The sequence below is a fragment of the Lithobates pipiens genome, unplaced genomic scaffold, assembly GCF_037356315.1.
Source record: "Lithobates pipiens isolate NorthernLeopardFrog02 unplaced genomic scaffold, aLitPip1_a1.2 Scaffold_35, whole genome shotgun sequence".
Lineage (NCBI taxonomy): Eukaryota > Metazoa > Chordata > Amphibia > Anura > Ranidae > Lithobates > Lithobates pipiens.
The window spans coordinates 10,323,861-10,344,481 of NW_027507811.1; the positions used below are offsets into that span (position 1 = coordinate 10,323,861).

Genomic DNA, 20,621 nt, shown 5'->3' on the forward strand with positions numbered 1-20,621 from the left:
CGAGGATGGTAAACAATTTTCAAAGGACGGTGGATCAAATAGGACAGAGCAGTGCGGCCAGAAACACAGACATTTATAAAATATCTAAACAAATTTCCAAAAATATTTATTATAAATAAAAGAAAAAAAAGAAAGAGAAAAGGAAAAGCAATCAAAATATATTTTCAAATTAATGATTATACGTACTAGTTAAATAATCCCATATTAACAATATAAGAAACAAAATATAACGTACAGTATCATAAAATTTAATGAAATAATAATAAAGAAGTGGTGGAGTAACCTTGGAAATTGTTAGACAACATGAGCAAGTGACAAAGTAGAACTTTATTGTGTTTTAGAACATTAGAGTCTTGCCCAAAAAGTAAGGACAGGGCTTCATATGTACAGGTGTCAGAACAAAGCTTTGCAGTAACTATTTACATTAAAATCCCCATCAGTGGAGGTCCCCCATCAGTGTCCCCATCATTAGAGGTCCCCCATCAGTGTCCCCATCATTAGAGGTCCTCCATCAGTGTCCCCATCATTAGAGGTCCTCCATCAGTGTCCCCATCATTAGAGGTCCTCCATCAGTGTCCCCATCATTAGAGGTACTCCATCAGTGTCCCCATCATTAAAAGTTCCCCATCAGTGGAGGTACTCGATCGGTGTCCCCATCATTAGAGGTCCCCCATCGGTGTCCCCATCATTATAGGCCCCTCTATTAGTGTCCCCATCATTATAAGTCCCCCATCACTGTCCCCATCATTAGAGGTCCCCCATCCATGTCGTCATCATTAGAGGTCCTCCATCAATGTCCCCATCATTAGAGGTCCCCCATCCGTGTCCCCATCATTAGAAGTTCCCCATCAGTGTCCCCATCATTAGAGGTCCCCCATCATTAGAAGTCCCCCATCAATGGAGGTCCTCCATCCGTGTCCCCATCATTAGAGGTCCTCCATCAGTGTCCCCATCATTAGAGGTCCCCCATCATTAGAAGTCCCCTATCATTATAGGTCCCCCATCATTAGAGGTCCCTCTATCAATGTCCCCATCATTAGAAGTCCCCCATCAGTGGAGGTTCTCGATCAGTGTCCCCATCATTAGAGGTCCCCCATCCATGTCCCCATCATTAGAAGTCCCCCATCAGTGTCCCCATTATTAGAGGTCCCCCATCAGTGTCCCCATTATTAGAGGTCCCCCATCAGTGTCCCCGTCATTATAGGTTCATCTATCAGTGTCCCCATCATTAGAGGTCCCTCTATCAGTGTCCCCATCATTAGAGGTCCCTCTATCAGTGTCCCCATCATTAGAAGTCTCCCATCAGTGGAGGTCCTCCATCTGTGTACATATCATTAGAGGTCCTCCATCCATGTCCCCATAATTAGAAGTCCCCCATCCATGTCCCCATCATTAGAGGTCCCTCTATCATTGTCCCCATCATTAGAAGTCCCCCATCATTAGAGGTCCCCCATCCGTGTCCCCATCATTAGAAGTCCCCCATCAGTGGAGGTCCTCGATCAGTGTACCCATCATTAGAGGCCCCCCATCAGTGTCCCCATCATTAGAGGTCCTCCATCAGTGTCCCCATCATTAGAGGTCCTCCATCAGTGTCCCCATCATTAGAGGTCCTCCATCAGTGTCCCCATCATTAGAGGTACTCCATCAGTGTCCCCTTCATTAAAAGTTCCCCATCAGTGGAGGTACTCGATCGGTGTCCCCATCATTAGAGGTCCCCCATCGGTGTCCCCATCATTAGAGGTCCCTCTATTAGTGTCCCCATCATTATAAGTCCCCCATCACTGTCCCCATCATTAGAGGTCCCCCATCCATGTCGTCATCATTAGAGGTCCTCCATCAAAGTCCCCGTCATTAGAGGTCCCCCATCCGTGTCCCCATCATTAGAAGTTCCCCATCAGTGTCCCCATCATTAGAGGTCCCCCATCATTAGAAGTCCCCCATCAGTGGAGGTCCTCCATCCATGTCCCCATCATTAGAGGTCCTCCATCAGTGTCCCCATCATTAGAGGTCCCCCATCATTAGAAGTCCCCTATCATTATAGGTCCCCCATCATTAGAGGTCCCTCTATCAATGTCCCCATCATTAGAAGTCCCCCATCAGTGGAGGTTCTCAATCAGTGTCCCCATCATTAGAGGTCCCCCATCCATGTCCCCATCATTAGAAGTCCCCCATCAGTGTCCCCATTATTAGAGGTCCCCCATCAGTGTCCCCATTATTAGAGGTCCCCCATCAGTGTCCCCGTCATTATAGGTTCATCTATCAGTGTCCCCATCATTAGAGGTCCCTCTATCAGTGTCCCCATCATTAGAAGTCTCCCATCAGTGGAGGTCCTCCATCTGTGTACATATCATTAGAGGTCCTCCATCCATGTCCCCATAATTAGAAGTCCCCCATCCATGTCCCCATCATTAGAGGTCCCTCTATCATTGTCCCCATCATTAGAAGTCCCCCATCATTAGAGGTCCCCCATCCGTGTCTCCATCATTAGAAGTCCCCCATCAGTGGAGGTCCTCGATCAGTGTACCCATCATTAGAGGCTCCCCATCAGTGTCCCCATCATTAGAGGCCCCCCATCAGTGTCCCCATCATTAGAGGTCCCCCATCAGTGTCCCCATCATTAGAGGTCCCCCATCAGTGTCCCCATCATTAGAGGTCCCCCATCAGTAGAGGTCCTCCATCCATGTCCCCATCATTAGAGGTCCTCCATCAGTGTCCCCATCATTAGAGGTCCCCCATCATTAGAAGTCCCCTATCATTATAGGTCCCCCATCATTAGAGGTCCCTCTATCAGTGTCCCCATCATTAGAAGTCCCCCATCAGTGGAGGTTCTCGATCAGTGTCCCCATCATTAGAGGTCCCCCATCCATGTCCCCATCATTAGAAGTCCCCCATCAGTGTCCCCATTATTAAAGGTCCCCCATCAGTGTCCCCATCATTATAGGTTCATCTATCAGTGTCCCCATCATTAGAGGTCCCTCTATCAATGTCCCCATCATTAGAGGTCCCTCTATCAGTGTCCCCATCATTAGAAGTCTCCCATCAGTGGAGGTCCTCCATCTGTGTACATATCATTAGAGGTCCTCCATTCATGTCCCCATAATTAGAAGTCCCCCATCCATGTCCCCATCATTAGAGGTCCCTCTATCAGTGTCCCCATCATTAGAAGTCCCCCATCATTAGAGGTCCCCCATCCGTGTCTCCATCATTAGAAGTCCCCCATCAGTGGAGGTCCTCGATCAGTGTACCCATCATTAGAGGCTCCCCATCAGTGTCCCCATCATTAGAGGCCCCCCATCAGTGTCCCCATCATTAGAGGTCCCCCATCAGTGTCCCCATCATTAGAGGTCCCCCATCAGTGTCCCCATCAGTAGAGGTCCTCCATCCATGTCCCCATCATTAGAGGTCCTCCATCAGTGTCCACCATCATTAGAGGCCCCCTCATTAGTGTCCCCCACGTTGAATTCTCCCTGGGAGCTGGGACCCAGTAGCTGGAACTCTGTGGGTGGGACATAGTGGGCAGGACTCAATGGGTGGAATTTGGTGGGCTCGGGAACACATTGCAGCAGCCAGGTCTGGAGGAGGAAGTTCCGTTAACTGAATGCTGGGGGCGGACCTATCACGCGGTTGGTTGCTAGGCACCAGGCAACCGACCACTAATGCTGGCAGCGGCGGGCGGGAGGTGGGACTGCAGTACAGAAGAATCATTGGCAAAACTGCTTGTGACGCCAGGACCCTCTACATGTGGCGGTCCCCCCTTGATGGTGGCCCTGTCACCTCTCTGGTGGGTGTCACCAGTTCCCAGTGTGAGATCTCTGATGTACAGCAAAATCTGATCGATATAGAAGACCTTTCCCGCACTCAGGACACCTTGAGGGTTGTGTGGGTTCTCTGATGTTTGATAAGATGAGACTTTTGTGTAAAACATTTCCCGCACTCAGGGCAGGAATATGGCTTCTCGCCCGTGTGTGACCTCTGATGTACAACAAGGTCTGATTTCCATCTGTAACATTTTCCACACTCAAGGCAGGAAAATGGCTTTTTACCCAAGTGCCATGTTTGGTGTTTAGCAAGACTGGACTTCCGTGAAAAACATTTCCCGCACTTTGAACAAGCATACGGCTTCTCATCCATGTGAGCCCTCTGATGTGAGTAAACGTGGGACCTCTGCGAAAAACATTTCCCGCACTCCGGGCAGGAATACGGCTTCTCGCCCGTGTGAGACCTCCGATGTATGCTAAGGTGGGACTTGTTTGAAAAACATTTCCCGCACTCAGGGCAGGAAAACGGCTTCTCCCCCGTGTGAGACCTCTGATGTTTAACGAGGTCTGATTTTTGTGAAAAACATTTCCCGCACTCGAAGCAGGTGTGCATGTTCTCGCCCGTGTGCAATCTCTGGTGTCTGGAAAGACTGCTCTTCTCTGCAAATAGTTTTCCACACTCAGGGCAGGAATATGGACTCGCCCCCGTGTGAGATCTCTGATGAACAGCAAGTCTTGATTTCTGCGGAAAACATTTTCCACACTCGGGACAGGGATACGGCTTCTCACCCGTGTGCCACCTCAGATGTCTGGAAATGTCGGGCCTCCGTGCAAAACATTTCCCGCACTCGGGGCAGGAATACAACTTCTCACCTCTGTGGGATCTGTGATGTCTGGAAAGACTGTTCTTATCTGAGAAACATTTCCCGCACTCAAGGCAGGAATATGGCCTCTCCCCCGTGTGGGATCTTTGATGTAATATAAGTTCTAGTTTCTGTGTATAGCTCTTTCCGCATTCAGAGCAGGAATGCGGCTTCTCGCCTGTGTGCAATCTCAGATGGACAGAAAGGCTGGTTTTCCGTGAAAAAACTTTCCCGCACTCAGGGCAGGGATACGGCTTCTCCCCCGTGTGAGTTCTGTAATGTATGTCAAGTTTTGATTTACGAGGAAAACATTTCCCACATTCGGAACAGGAATACGACTTCTCTCCTGGGTGAGATCTTTGATGTGTAACGAGGTCTGATTTCTGTGGATTACATTTCCCGCACTCGGGGAAGAAATGAAGCTTCTCTCCTGTGAGGGATCTCTGAAGTTCACTAAGATTTAATTTGGAGCGAAAACTTTCCCCACAATCAGGACAGGGAAATGTTTCCTCCCCCTGAATCCCGGCCCCATCCCCCACAGTACGAGGTTGCTCAGAGTCGGAGGGATTCCATGGTCTATCCACACTGTGAAGTCCACCATCCATAGTGGAGATCATTGTCTTTTCTCCTCCACAATCTCCTGTGATGTCCTCATCTTCCATTCTACAACCTGGAGATAAAGTGAGACGATCCTTTGAGGGTTTCTCCATGGCGTGTCCTGGAAAAATATAAAAACATCATCAATAGATATGAGAGGGTTAGTTCACTTCCATCAAGATCCCATCTGGATCAGGTAGATATGAGTGAGGAGATGTTCTCTGTGGAGGTCCCAACCAGCCGGGACTTTTCCCCCCTCTTCAGTCCTTTGGTCCTCCTCCCAGATCACTTCTACATTTACACAGCCTTGTCAGAAGAGCAGAACCAATGGGGGACTGGGAGTTCCATGCTCTTTACACAACCACAAGCCTAGGTTTTAGATCTCAAAAAGACTGGTAACAGAGTTTTATGGTAACATTTAGCAATAAGTCTTCTGGAAGAAGAGGGACCGACCTAAGAAAGGCTCAATCTGTGTTATCATATCTGTGCTACTGTAACTAGGAGTGACCCACAACCTAATACTGCCAGCTGAACCGCAAATAGGGTATCAGTACAGGGAGGGGACCGTCATCAACCTATTATTGGCTGATATCACTCAGCTCCTGCCCTACTCTGGACCAATCAGTGTTCAGTAACAGAGCAGAGATAATAGAAGAATATATGATGGGTCACCTGTGCTGATCTCTGTAGGAGTGTCCTCCTCTATGAATGTCCTCGTCATTCCAGCCTCCTCCGTATATTGCTGATCATCCCTCACATACGTCTCTTCTACTTCACCCTCAACTTTCATGTTCATCAGATCTTCACCCTAAACCAACAGAATGGCAGAAAATAACATCTGTAACATCGAAGTATTTATGATGTGAGATCACATAGAAAATATCATCTTGTAGAGTCCACACATCATCTCCACATGTCAGAGTGTTCAATCACTTTATGTTCCCGACCCTCAACTCCACCTACCTGATGATGGTGGGGGATGGTGTGACCTTCCTGTGTGGAATCCCGGGAATACAGAGGACGGGGACATCTCTCTGGTGGGTTCCTGGTATTAGGTGGCTCCAACATAATGTCTTTGGTGAGATCTTTGTGTTCTTCAGAAAACTCCTTCATCACCCCATACTCCTCATCCTCCTCTTTAAACTCTTCTTTAACAACAACATTATAATCCCTGAGGTTTCCACTCTAAATACATAATAAAACATTTGTTATAAGAAACATGCTTGTGTATAAATCACAACTACCGATAATTGTTCCTCATCTACCTGATGATGGTGGGGGATGGTGTGATCTTCCTGTGTGGAATCCCGGGAATACAGAGGACGGGGACATCTCTCTGGTGGGTTCCCATTACTGGATCCATCTGTAGGAAACACACACACTGACTGAATACATTGTTTCTATGTGTTTATCAGATGATGGGGGATCTAGGTGGAGCCTCCGTACTGCTCTCTCCTTTACAATAAAGTCTCCTCTTACCCGGTGATGTGAGGGGCGGCTGATTGGCCATCATGACGTCCTTGTAGAGATCCTTGTGTCCTTCTAAATACTCCCACTCCTCCATGGAGAAATAGACAGTGACATCCTGACACCTTATAGGAACCTGACACACACAATGATACAGTCACCATCCAGACACATCCCTTGTCTGTTACTGGATAATGTCCCAGAATTCCCAGAATCCTCCTCACCTCTCCTGTCAGCAGCTCCATCATCTTCTTGGTGACTTCTAGAATCTTCTCCATGTTGTGTCTCTCAGGTTTTAGGGAGTCACATGGAGGCACTGTGATGGTCATATGATCACCTGACTTCACAAGAGGAAATCTCTGTATTGGAGAACCAATAGGAATATCATGTTAGAATCCCAGAATCCTCCTCACCTCTCCGGACAGGTCTGTGTTTTATTAATAGAGATAAGAGTGATGTCATGTGACCTCCCAGAATCCTCCTCACCTCTCCGGTCAGGTCTGTGTTTTATTAATAGAGATAAGAGTGATGTCATGTGACCTCCCAGAATCCTCCTCACCTCTCCGGTCAGGTCTGTGTTTTATTAATAGAGATAAGAGTGATGTCATGTGACCTCCCAGAATCCTCCTCACCTCTCCGGTCAGGTCTGTGTTTTATTAATAGAGATAAGAGTGATGTCATGTGACCTCCCAGAATCCTCCTCACCTCTCCGGTCAGGTCTGTGTTTTATTAATAGAGGTAAGAGTGATGTCATGTGACCTCCCAGAATCCTCCTCACCTCTCCGGTCAGGTCTGTGTTTTATTAATAGAGGTAAGAGTGATGTCATGTGACCTCCCAGAATCCTCCTCACCTCTCCGGTCAGCAGGTAGATGATCTCCAGGGTGAGGTTTAGTATCTTCTCAGTCATGTGACTCTGGTCCTCCTCCATCTTCATTGGTCATGTGATCTATACAGGTTTCCTGTAAACCAATAATTGATAACAGAGAATTGTCTGGACTGTACTGGTTGTACAAAATTAGGATGGGGGTGGATAATATGAGGGTTGCTACAGATATACATATAGTCCCCACTGAGTGTAGACACACATTGAGGCTGAGAGGTCAGTGTGATGTCATGGGAGTCTCTGACTCTGATTGGAAGGACATTGGGAGGAGGAGCTGTGAGGGACACTCTGCGAGGTTTCTCTACACAGAATCATTTCTCCCGGGTGCGTCCCTCCTCTCCTAAACTGAAAGATGAACTTTGTCTTTAGGCTTTGCCAGGACACATCCTATTCCCGTGGTCCCCGTGTACGGAGACTTTACTGATCACATTTTAGGATGACTATCTGGGAATCAGATCATTATGGAAACAGTTACTATGAATTCTATTTTCCTCTTTCTTCCTATTATAATCTTATAAAATAAAGACATACATTATCCAATCCACTGTAACAAATAAAAGCGGTATAATCTGATGAGGTGAGAAAGTGATTGGTGGGAAAGGTGAGACATCTCCAAAATGAAGACAATGTTCCGGCCCCACGAGTGGGGGAATGTTCTGCCCCCGAAGGGGTTAATCTAGGTTCCCACACTATAAATGTGTGTTTCATCATCTGCTGGAGATAAAAGACGTCACAGTGACTATGGAGGAAGAGGATGGACATGACGGGGCGGTTACTGGGTGTAAATAGAAAATAAGATCTTATTACCTCCTCTGCTGCCAGTTTCAGCAATGTCTCCTCTCCCCTTCCTCCCAACTTACCTCTCACCCGCAACTTCCTGTCTGTACCTGACGTCACTTCCTTTCTTTAGCTGACATCACTTCCTGTCTTCCATAGAGACTTCCTGTCTGGGAAGAAGGGAGATCACCACCTTGGCTGTTTGGCCACTTGGACAAACAACCAACCCGTCATGTATAGTATGTCATGAATAGAGTTGCCACCTTTTCAAGTCAAACCTGAAACACTTTAGCAGCACACAGCAATTTTATTTTTTTATAGTATAAACTATACATATATTTTGCTATTAAATAACATTTCTGATCATATGAAGTTAATAACAAGAGCCCCCCTTTACATCAGAGTCCACAGAGTTCCCCTTTTACATCACAACACACAGAGTTCCCTTTCACTGTAAGGGGGGACTCCGCAGACTCTGATGTAAGGGAGAACTCTGGGGACTCTAACATAAGGGATTCTCTGGGAACCCTGATTTAAGAGGGAACACTGAGAATTCTGATGTACAGATGTAAGGGGGAAAACTGTGGCTTCTGGTGTAAAGGGGAACTCTGATGTAAGGGGTGCTCTGAGAACCCTGATTTACCTTAGTGTACTCACTCAGAGGCAGGAGAGAGAAGGGGGGGGGGAGACTTTAGTCACAGACAGGGATGGATGTTGAGCTCACTCACCCCTTGGCAGTCAGCACCTCTCATCCAGATGTATCTGAGGTTGCTGGCCTTCAAATTTCCGACCCCCCAACTTTCCTTTTCTGAGGCGCAGTGCCGAGGATTGGAGTGTGGGCAGACGCAGAGGGGTAGGGGTGTTTTGGGTGGGAGGGTTGTTAGGGCTGGCTTTGGGCAGTGTGAAAGTGTATAACAGACACTCTCAGCTCAGACAACTGCAGCCAGCAACCCCTGCTGGTAAGTCTTAGTCCAGCCTAAATAATGTGTCCGGGTTTCGGGCAGTCTGAAACCTGGACGCATGATTCCAAACCCGAACTGTCCGGGTGAATCTTGGACAGGTGGCAACCCTAGTCATGAATGGTGTTATCGTGAATGGTCAGGATGGTGGACCTTCTGTGTAGGTTACAGCTGATCTGGTACAGGGAAGCATTGATTTGAGGATTTTGGAAATGACGAAATATAGGAGTCACTGGAATGGCAGGAGTCTAATGCAGAAGTGGAGTGCTGGTCTTACAGGCAGGCAGTACATGGAATACTCATAAGACTGCACTGAGGTGCAGGACTCACAGGGAAATAGGAGTAGAGATGTGCGCAACGGAATAATTCACTTTGTTTCGGATTCATTGGTTAATTTAATAATTTTTTTTCATCCTATTCATTATGTTAGAATGATTAATTTCCTATATTCTGATTTGTTTCATATATTCGTTGTTCCAAATCGAGTCCAGGTTCTAGCCCCACCATCCAAGTGGACATAGAGTAGGAATAAAAAAGAGCTGAGCGCAGCGAGGCCGAGCCCGAAGCTTGGCGAGTGAAGCTCGCCCGCGAGGGGCCGTCTAATCTTCACAACCCTATCTCTGCTTGGATGGTGGGGCCACCACCTCCACTCACGGCACAGGCGCCGCTCAGCTTCGGAAATTTTACGAAGCTTCTTCTGCCCCGTACTGCACATATGCAGTAGGGGGCGGACGCTTTATGGCCGGACTGAATATGCCACTGGAAATTCAGTCTTCAATTTTATTGTTGTCGTATGATCATGATAAAAAGAACACGAAGTGAGGGATCTCTGAAGTATACAACGATTTAATTTGGAGCGAAAAGTTTCCTCACAATCAGGAAAGGAAAATGTCTCCTCCCCCTGAATTCCGGTACCATCCCCCACAGTACGAGGTTGCTCAGAGTCGGAGGGATTCCATGGTCTATCCACACTGTGAAGTCCACCATCCACAGTGGAGATCATTGTCTTTTCTCCTCCACAATCTCCTGTGATGTCCTCATCTTCCATTTTACAACCTGGAGATAAAGTGAGACGATCCTTTGAGGGTTTCTCCATGGCGTGTCCTGGAAAAAATATAAAAACATCATCAATAGATATGAGAGGGTTAGGTTAGATCACTTCCATCAAGACATTCTCATCAAGACAACACTCTGAACAGAAAAGCCAAATGATGGGATGGACGGCGGCACAACTAATCCAGGTGCTCTGGCTCAGGATTTCCCTCCCAAATCCTGAAACGAACCACAAATGTACATAGAAGAGCCGGTGTTCTGGCGGATAGTGTCCTGCCATCATATAGTGCGCAGTACGGGGCAGAAGAAACTTCGGAAAATCTCAAAAGCTGAACGGCACCTGCGCCGTGAGTGGAGGTGGTAGCACCACCATCCAAGCGGACATAGGGTTGTGAAAATTAGAGGGCCCGCTCGCCACGCTTCGGGCTCGGCCTCGCTGCGCTCAGCTCTTTTTTATTCCTACTCTATGTCCACTTGGATGGTGGGGCTAGAACCTTGACTCACAGCGCAGGCGCTGTTCATCCTTGGCTATTTTCGTAATCTGTGTTGCTGTGTACTGCGCATGCGCATGTACACAGCGGACACTATCTGATGGGGGACCTTATATGATGGGACACCGGCACCACTGTGTCATGGTTATGCAGTGATCTTCCTGTGTTTGCTTACCTCCCCTCATGTCTTCAGACTAAGAAGCCAGCCACTTCCACCTGGGGTTTTTTATAACCTCTCCTCTAAGCAGGGCTCCACCCCAGGCCTTATCAGGGAGCCCTATATTAACCTGTGCACTGCAGGCAATCAGTGCTGATCAACCATTGTGTATCCATTGTGTATTAGCTTCCTGTTTCCTGCCGTGTGCTCTGCTACTGGTTTTCCGTTACCGACTTTGGCGTGTCTTGACTATCCCTGCTTGCCTGTGATCCTGACCTTTTGGGGTGTACCCGACTATCCTTGTCTGCTTGTGGCCCCGACCTTGGCTTTGTCCCTCACCATCCCTATCCTCCTGTTGCCTACTGTGGGTGTGAGCTGGGGGACCCTGGGGGTCGCGACCTGGAGCCAGTTGCAGCCTAGTCCATCCTCACCACTGGAGGCTCTGGTGAACACCTGCTGGCTCTTAGACTCCGCGCCCCAGGGAATCTCACGCTCTATCCCCAGTGGGATCTGTCCCCCGTCTGCAGCAGTCAGCCGTAGGGTCCACAACCTTGCGGTGCACTCCGGATCCCTACGGTGTGCACCTGTCACCTCGCCTCTAGGTGACCTGACACACTGCAAATTCAGTCTTCAATTTTATTGTTGTCGTATGGTCATAATAAAAAGAACACACAGTGAGGGATCTCTGAAGTACACTAAGATTTAATTTGGAGCCAAAAGTTTCCTCACAATCAGGACAGGAAAATATCTTCTCCCCCTGAATTCCGGCCCCATCCCCCACAGTACGAGGTTGCTCAGAGTCGGAGGGAGTCCATGGTCTATCCACACTGTGAAGTCCACCATCCATAGTGGAGATCATTGTCTTTTCTCCTCCACAATCTCCTGTGATGTCCTCATCTTCCATTCTACAACCTGGAGATAAAGTGAGACGATCCTTTGAGGGTTTCTCCATGGCTTCAGGCCCGTATTTAATACTGATTGGACCCTGGGCAAAAATTTTCTTGGGGCCCTCCCATGCAGTTTCACTCTCCACCTGCTCTGAGACATACAATAAATAGCAGTTAGATTCCAAATCAGTTTACTGTATCAGATCAGGCAGCAATTGCGATTGGTTGCCAGCGGTTACAGCATATCATTACTGCTTACTGACTGGTTGCTAGAGGTTACAGCACACATTACCGCTCACTGATTAGTTGCTAGAGGTTACAGCAAATGATTTCTGCTTGTTAATTGGTTGCTAGAGATTACTGTACAGTAATACTACTCACTGATTGGTTGTTAGAGATTACAGCACATCATCTCCTCACTGCAGGAGAGCATGATATACATATGAATGCTGCCTGTATTTACATATCAATGCTGCCTTTATTTACATATCAATGCTGCCTTTATTTACATATCAATGCTGCCTTTATTTACATATCAATGCTGCCGGCCGCAGCTATTTACTTAGCAATGCCGCTGCTATTTACATATGAATGCCGGTTATTTACATGTAAACACAGGGTCTGCAGGTGAGTCATCTGTACACAACAATAGGGCAGAGCTGGGCAGCATTAGTAACAGCACTTCACACTGAGATATCGCGACACAGCACAGGACTAAAACTTCAAGGGAATTTAAACTAGGATAGTTGGCAAGTATGAGGCAGATGCTTTGGGCCCCACAACAATGACAGGGCCCAGGGCAGCTGCCCCTTTTGCCCTGCCTTAAAGATGGCCCTGCATGGCGTGTCCTGGAAAAATGTAAAAAAAATCGTCAATAGATATGAATAGAAATGAATACTTAAAAATTCCAGTAGGGAATTTCGGGATGAAAACTATCCACTCATTGGTAAGAATCTATGTGCCAAAAAAACATCTAGCAGAAGACCCAGATACAGTGGATAGTGGCGCAGTCTATAGTATATAGAATGCAACATGAGTCCATACAAGGGTCCTCTGAGCTCTCTAGCTCTGTGTGAGAAGACAGTCTGTAGTATCAGGGCAGCCTTGCAGGGGGAGATGAAGCACACTCCAAACATGTGCAGAAAAAACAGGAAATAGGCACCTCTAATAGACAAAGCATATTAACTGGTTCCCAACCAGCGTACACCGATGTACGTCGGCAGAATGGCATGGGCAGGCAAATGGGCGTACCTGTACGTTCCTTTAAATTTGCCGCCCGTGAGTCCAGTCGCGGGTCCCGCGGACTCGATCGCTGCGGGCATACCCGCGATCGTCTCACGGGGTGGCTGAACGGAGAGATGCCGTTGTAAACAGCATCTCCCCCCGTTCTGCCTAGCAACTAGTGACGCTGATCTCTGCTCCATGTGATTGGAGCAGAGATCAGTGTTCACTAAATGAAAGCCCAGCCCCCCAACAGTTAGTAACATGCCCCTAGGAACACTTAACCCCTACACTGCCACCCACTGGTTAACCCCCTCACTGCCAGTGTCATTTACACAGCAATCACTGCATTTATATAGCAGTGATTGCTGTATAAATGACAATGGTCCCAAAAATGTGTCAAAAATGTCCGATGTGTCCGCCATAATGTCGCAATCACAATAAAAAACGCTGATCGCCGCCATTACTAAAAATGCCATAAAACTATCCCCTATTTCTTAAACGCTATAACTTTTGCGCAAACCAATCAATAATCACTTATTGCGATTTTTTTTTTACCAAAAATATGTAGAAGAATACGTATCGGCCTAAACTGAGGGAAAAAAAAAAATTTTTTATATATTTTTGGGGGATATTTATTATAACAAAAAGTAAAAAATAATGTTTTTTTTTTCAAAATTGTCGCTCTATTTTTGTTTACAGCGCAAAAAATAAAAAACGCAGGGGTGATCAAATACCACCAAAAAAAAGCTCCATTTATGGGAAAAAAAGAACGTAAATTTTGTTTGGGAGCCACGTCGCACGACCGCGCAATTGTCAGTTAAAACGACGCAGTGCCAAATCGCAAAAAGTGGTCTGGTCTTTGACCAGCAAAATGGTCCGGGGCTGAAGTGGTTAAAAAAACTCACATTGCAGTATCTTTAAACAGGCACAGTAGAGTCCAGTGAAAACGCACGATCTCCGTCTCCGCTGTCAGCGGTGATCTTGTCCTGTTGATCTGTGTGGGGCCGGCATCCTGGCCAGCAGGAGTCTCTCAGCGCTCAGACGGGATCCAGAAGGAGGTCTGGAACGCAGCTGGTGGATCACAGGAGAGGGCTGGAATGCAGCTTATGGCGGGATGGCGTCACGGACGTTATCGCAACGCGTTTCAGAGCGTGTGAGCACTGGGAAGATGTTTGCAGTGTGCGCTCCTTTGTCAAGCTTGACAAAGGAGTGCTCACTGCGTGCGTTTTCACTGGACTCTACTGTGCCTGTTTAAAGATACTGCAATGTGAGTTTTTTTTAATATGCTTTGTCTATTAAACATAATAGTCTTACTTAGAGACGCCTATTTCCTGTTTCAGGAGACCCAGATGAATGAGAGGATCAATGCTGACCCCTTAGGATCAGCAGGCATACTACATGTACAAGCAAGAGTTCCATGGCTTTAACTTGTAGGATTCTGCCCCCCATTGTTTCCTAGTAGAGAAGATTCCTAGTGCCCCCAGTGTTTCCTAGTAGAAAAAATGCCTGGTGTACCTCAGTATTTCCTAGCGGAGAAGACTCCTAGAGTCCCCCTTATTTTCTAGCAGAGAAGACTCCTTGTGTCCCCCAGTATTTCCTAACGGAGAAGACTCCTAGTGTCCCCCAGTATTTCCTAGCGGAGAAGACTCCTTGTGTCCCCCAGTATTTCCTAGCGGAGAAGACTCCTAGTGCCCCCCAGTATTTCCTAGCGGAGAAGACTCCTAGTGCTCCCCCCAGTATTTCCTAACGGAGAAGACTCCTAGTGTCCCCCAGTATTTCCTAGCGGAGAAGATTCCTAGTGTCCCCCAGTATTTCCTAGCAAAAAAGATTCCTAGTGCCCCCCAGTATTTCCTAGCAGAGAAGACTCCTAGTGCCCCCCAGTATTTCCTAGCGGAGAAGACTCCTAGTGTCCCCCAGTATTTCCTAGCGGAGAAGATTCCTAGTGTCCCCCAGTATTTCCTAGCGGAGAAGACTCCTAGTGTCCCCCAGTATTTCCTAGCGGAGAAGACTCCTAGTGTCCCCTAGTATTTCCTAGCAGAAAAGATTCCTAGTGTCCCCCAGTATTTCCTAACGGAGAAGACTCCAAGTGTCCCCCAGTATTTCCTAGCAGAGAAGACTCCTAGTGCCCCCCAGTATTTCCTAGCAGAGAAGACTCCTAGTGTCCCCCAGTATTTCCTAACGGAGAAGACTCCTAGTGTCCCCCAGTATTTCCTAGCAGAGAAGACTTCTAGTGTCCCCCAGTATTTCCTAGTGGAGAAGACTTCTAGAGTCCCCTAGTATTTCCTAGCAGAAACGATTCCTAGTGCCCCCCCAGTATTTCCTAGCAGAGAAGACTCCTAGTGTCCCCCAGTATTTCCTAGCAGAGAAGACTCCTAGTGTCCCCCAGTATTTCCTAGCGGAGAAGACTCCTAGTGTCCCCCAGTATTTCCTAGCGAAGAAGACTCCTAGTGTCCCCCAGTATTTCCTAGTGGAGATGACTCCTAGAGTCCCCTAGTATTTCCTAGCAGAAAAGATTCCTAGTGCCCCCCAGTATTTCCTAGCAGAGAAAACTCCTAGTGCCCCCCAGTATTTCCTAACGGAGAACACTCCTAGTGTCCCCCAGTATTTCCTAACGGAGAACACTCCTAGTGTCCCCCAGTATTTCCTAACGGAGAAGACTCCTAGTGTCCCCCAGTATTTCCTAGCGGAGAAGATTCCTAGTGCCCCCCAGTATTTCCTAGCAGAGAAGACTGCTAGAGTCCCTCTTATTTTCTAGCAGAGAAGACTCCTTGTGTCCCCCAGTATTTCCTAACGGAGAAGACTCCTAGTGTCCCCCAGTATTTCCTAGCGGAGAAGACTCCTAGTGCCCCCCAGTATTTCCTAGCAGAGAAGACTCCTAGTGTCCCCCAGTATTTCCTAGCGGAGAAGACTCCTAGTGTCCCCCAGTATTTCCTAGCGGAGAAGACTCCTAGTGTCCCCCAGTATTTCCTAGCGGAGAAGACTCCTAGTGTCCCCCAGTATTTCCTAGTGGAGATGACTCCTAGAGTCCCCTAGTATTTCCTAGCAGAAAAGATTCCTAGTGCCCCCCAGTATTTCCTAGCAGAGAAAACTCCTAGTGCCCCCCAGTATTTCCTAACGGAGAACACTCCTAGTATCCCCCAGTATTTCCTAACGGAGAAGACTCCTAGTGTCCCCCAGTATTTCCTAGCGGAGAAGACTCCTAGTGCCCCCCAGTATTTCCTAGTGGAGAAGACTCCTAGTGTCCCCCAGTATTTCCTAGTGGAGAAGACTCCTTGTGCCCCCCAGTATTTCCTAGTGGAGAAGACTCCTAGTGTCCCCCAGTATTTCCTGGTGGAGAAGACTCCTTGTGCCCCCCAGTATTTCCTAGTGGAGAAGACTCCTAGTGTCCCCCGGTATTTCCTAGTGGAGAAGACTCCTAGTGTCCCCCAGTATTTCCTAACGGAGAAGACTCCTAGTGTCCCCCAGTATTTCCTAGCGGAAAAGATTCCTATTGCCCCCCAGTATTTTCTAGTGGAGAAGACTCCTAGTGTCCCCCAGTATTTCCTAGTGGAGAAGACTCCTAGTGCCCCCCAGTATTTCCTAGCGGAGAAGACTCCTAGTGTCCCCCAGTATTTCCTAGTGGAGATGACTCCTAGAGTCCCCCAGTATTTCCTAGCGGAGAAGACTCCTAGTGTCCCCCAGTATTTCCTAGCGGAGAAGACTCCTAGTGTCCCCCAGTATTTCCTAGGGGAGAACACTCCTAGTGTCCCCCAGTATTTCCTAGCAGAGAAGACTCCTAGTGCCCCCCTGTACACACGGTCGGAGATTTCGACAACCAAATCCGTTGGATTTTGTCCGTCGGATCTTGTCCGAAACTGTTGCATTCACACGGTCGGACTAGGTTGTCGAAAAATCCGATCTTTCAGAACGTGATGACGTAATTTCGTTACGATGGGACTACATTCAGGCTAGTAACCAATAGCTTTGATGTAGGAATTTGATCTGAGCATGCGTGGCACTTTGTCCGATCAAGATTCTCTACACATGATCGGAGTATGTCCTATCGGACCAGTTTGTCGGAAAATATTTCCAACATGTTGGAAAATTGGGTCCGACGGATATTCCGACGGAAACAGTCCGATGCATACCACACACAGTCGGATTATCCGACAAACCGGTCCGATAGGACACATTCCGACGGAATCTCCGACTGTGTGTACAAGGGCCTAGAGTCCCCTAGTATTTCCTAGCAGAAAAGATTCCTAGTGTCCCCCAGTATTTCCTAGCGGAGAACACTCCAAGCCCCTGTACACACGGTCGGAGATTTCGACAACCAAATCCGTCGGATTTTGTCCGTCGGATTTTGTCAGTCGGATCTTGTCCGAAACTGTTGCATACACACGGTCGGACAAAGTTGTCGAAAAATCCGATCATTCAGAACGTGATGATGTAATTTCGTTACGATGGGACTACATTCAGGCTAGTAGCCAATAGCTTTGATGTAGGAATTTGATCTGAGCATGCGTGGCACTTGGTCCGATCAAAATTCTCTACACATGATCGGAGTATGTCCGATTGGCCCAGTTGGTCGGGAAAATTGGGTCCGACGGATATTCCGATGGAATCAGTCCGATGCATACCACACACAGTCGGATTATCCGACAACGCGGTCCGATAGCACACATTCTGACGCATTCTCCGACCGTGTGTACAAGGGCCTAGTGTCCCCCAGTATTTCCTAGTGGAGAAGACTCCTAGTGTCCCCTAGTATTTCCTAGCAGAAAAGATTCCTAGTGTCCCCCAGTATTTCCTAGCAGAGAAGACTCCTAGTGTCCCCCAGTATTTCCCAGCAGAGAAGACTCCTAGAGTCCCTCTTATTTTCTAGCAGAGAAGACTCCTTGTGCCCCCCCCAGTATTTCCTAGTGGAGAAGACTCCTAGAGTCCCCTAGTATTTCCTAGCAGAAAAGATTTCTAGTGCCCCCCAGTATTTCCTAGCAGAGAAGACTCTTTTTTTTTTTTTTTTTTTGCAAATCTGTTTATTGGAATTTAGACAGTGAACAAGCAACCAAAAGCAAAACAAAACAGACAAAAACAAAAACAAAAACATAGACATTGGTCACGATTAATGTTACAGGCGTGACGTGTAAAGAGTTGCAATATAAGACAGTGCGTTACATACAAAACATGTCGGAGAATTCAAGGCATCTCACCGGCCACAGAGGGCCGTCTCCATGTGCAGTAGGACGACTCAGGACTAAACCACGCTACTCAGATATACAACATTTCCACTAGTGCATAATCCTATTTATTAACAAACGAAAATGCGTTAAGTAGGCTGTGGGTCTGAGGCCGTGGAGGCAGCAGAGAAGACTCTTAGTGTCCCCCAGTATTTCCTAGCAGAGAAGACTCCTAGTGTCCCCCAGTATTTCCTAACGGAGAAGACTCCTAGTGTCCCCCAGTATTTCCTAGCAGAAAAGATTCCTAGTGCCCCCCAGTATTTCCTAATGGAGAAGACTCCTAGTGTCCCCCAGTATTTCCTAGCAGAGAAGACTCCTAGAGTCCCCTAGTATTTCCTAGCAGAGAAGACTCCTAGTGCCCCCCCCAGTATTTCCTAATGGAGAACACTCCTAGTGTCCCCCAGTATTTCCTAGTGGAGAAGACTCCTAGTGCCCCCCAGTATTTCCTAGCAGAAAAGATTCCTAGTGCCCCCCAGTATTTCCTAATGGAGAAGACTCCTAGTGTCCCCCAGTATTTCCTAACGGAGAAGACTCCTAGTGTCCCCCAGTATTTCCTAACGGAGAAGACTCCTAGTGTCCCCCAGTATTTCCTAGCGGAGAAGATTCCTAGTGCCCCCCAGTATTTCCTAGCGGAGAAGACTCCTAGTGTCCCCCAGTATTTCCTAGTGGAGAAGACTCCTAGTGTCCCCCAGTATTTCCTAGCGGAGAAGACTCCTAGTGTCCCCCAGTATTTATATACAAGTATTATGGCGCTCATAAAAACACCCACCCGCCTATCACTATTTTTCAAGAAGTGAAAAACACTTAATAAACACAATATTTAAAAAACATATTTAAAAGGCATAATGATAATGCTGCAAGTAATAATGCTATAGGTGCAATCAGCACAAGAGGGGGAATGGAAAGGGATGGGGGGATGGGAGTGAAAGGGGCGGAAGTAAGGAGAGGACCCCTTCCTTAACTAGGTCGAAAATCCGACAGGGAAGGGGTTAGTCACTCTTGGGGGGGTAAAAACTCTCAGGGGGGTAAAAGTACAGTCCAAACACGGCATCCATCCAGTGGAAACTGAAACAGGTTCCCAATTAGTACTGTAAAGATAAGAGAGAGAGGCGCCTCTGAGTGTAGACTGTAAAATTCCTTATTTAATGCACAGGTGGTTAAAAACACTCACATTAAGTAGTACATTAACAGGCAATGTAAAGATTCCAAACCGGAGGGAGACCCTCGATGTGTCATCTGTATCCCTTGCACTGGGGGAGTCCTGTTGGCGTGTGTCCGCTCCTGGGGGCTGTATTAGATGTACAGAGCCGGTCGATGTAGAGCCGTGAGCGTTAGTCCGAGGCGTGGAACGCACGAGGAACTCCGGGCGATGGGAGATGACGTCACAGGGCATGCAACGCGTTTCCTGAGCTGGCAAGACCGTGTATGACAGGACGGCTGCGCTCCTTTATCAAGCTGCTTGATAAATACCACTTGTTGCTAGGCAGAATGGGGAGATGCTGTTTACAACGGCATCTCTCCGTTCAGCCGCCCCATGAGACGATCGTGGGTATGCCCGCGGTGATCGAGTCCATGGGACCTGCGACCGGACATACGGGGGTCCCGACCAGCACACGAGCGCGCTGCCGGCAGCGCGCTCGCGACGGCAGGGCGGCATTAAAGATTGGACGTACCTGTACACCAAAATGCCTGCCCATGCCATTCTGCCCACGTACATCGGCGTGCGCTGGTCGGGAACTGGTTAATAGGGTTCAAAAAAGGGTGGCAGAGCACTGCCCACCCAGTTGTGTGACGATAGCGAAGGAATTTTTGCTATTGCATTTTCACACTAAAGCTCCTCTCTGCCAATCAGGAGGCAGGTCGTGAAACCTGTTTTCCGATTGGCCAAATCGTCAGGCGATCCTATTGGGATCTGTGTGAAGAAAAAGCTGGTTGTTGAGCAGCGGGCCGGGAAGCCGGCCGCCCGTGTCCTTAACAACCATGAGTCATCATCTGTCAGCGGGCTTCCCCACTGACAGATGAATGTAAAGATTAAGAATGCCAGCTATTGCCCGGCAATAGAAAAATGTTTTTTTTAAAAAAAGGCATAGGGTCCCCCCCTCCATGCCAAAAAAAAAAGTGGGCCCCCCCCCAAAATCCATACCAGACTCTTAACCGAGCATGCAGCCTGGCTGGTCAGTAGAAGGGGGAGATGAGAGAGCGCCCCCACCTCCTGAACCATACCAGGCCACATGCCCTCAACATGTGGGATCTGTAGTTTGGGGCACGGGGGGCTCTGCGTCCCCCAC

General features: G+C 47.9%; 2 protein-coding genes across 2 annotated transcripts; both read right to left on the reverse strand.

The window, feature by feature from the left end:
- Positions 1–308: 308 nt before the first annotated feature.
- LOC143955690 (uncharacterized) lies at positions 309–6,399 on the reverse strand. Its single transcript, XM_077465801.1, is given in 4 exon segments — positions 309–3,876; positions 3,878–5,339; positions 5,891–6,026; positions 6,182–6,399. Coding segments are annotated over 4 exon segments (1,836 nt in total). The 5' UTR covers positions 6,332–6,399; the 3' UTR covers positions 309–3,788.
- Positions 6,400–6,426: 27 nt separating this feature from the next.
- On the reverse strand, positions 6,427–8,424 carry LOC143955480 (gastrula zinc finger protein XlCGF66.1-like). The gene is made up of 4 exons (XM_077465520.1): positions 7,537–8,424; positions 6,910–7,044; positions 6,698–6,821; positions 6,427–6,581 (listed from the first exon to the last, which is right to left on the reverse strand). Exons 1-4 carry the CDS (start codon positions 7,618–7,620, stop codon positions 6,427–6,429), a joined length of 498 nt encoding a protein of 165 aa, XP_077321646.1. The 5' UTR covers positions 7,621–8,424.
- Between the last annotated feature and the right edge of the window lie 12,197 nt (positions 8,425–20,621).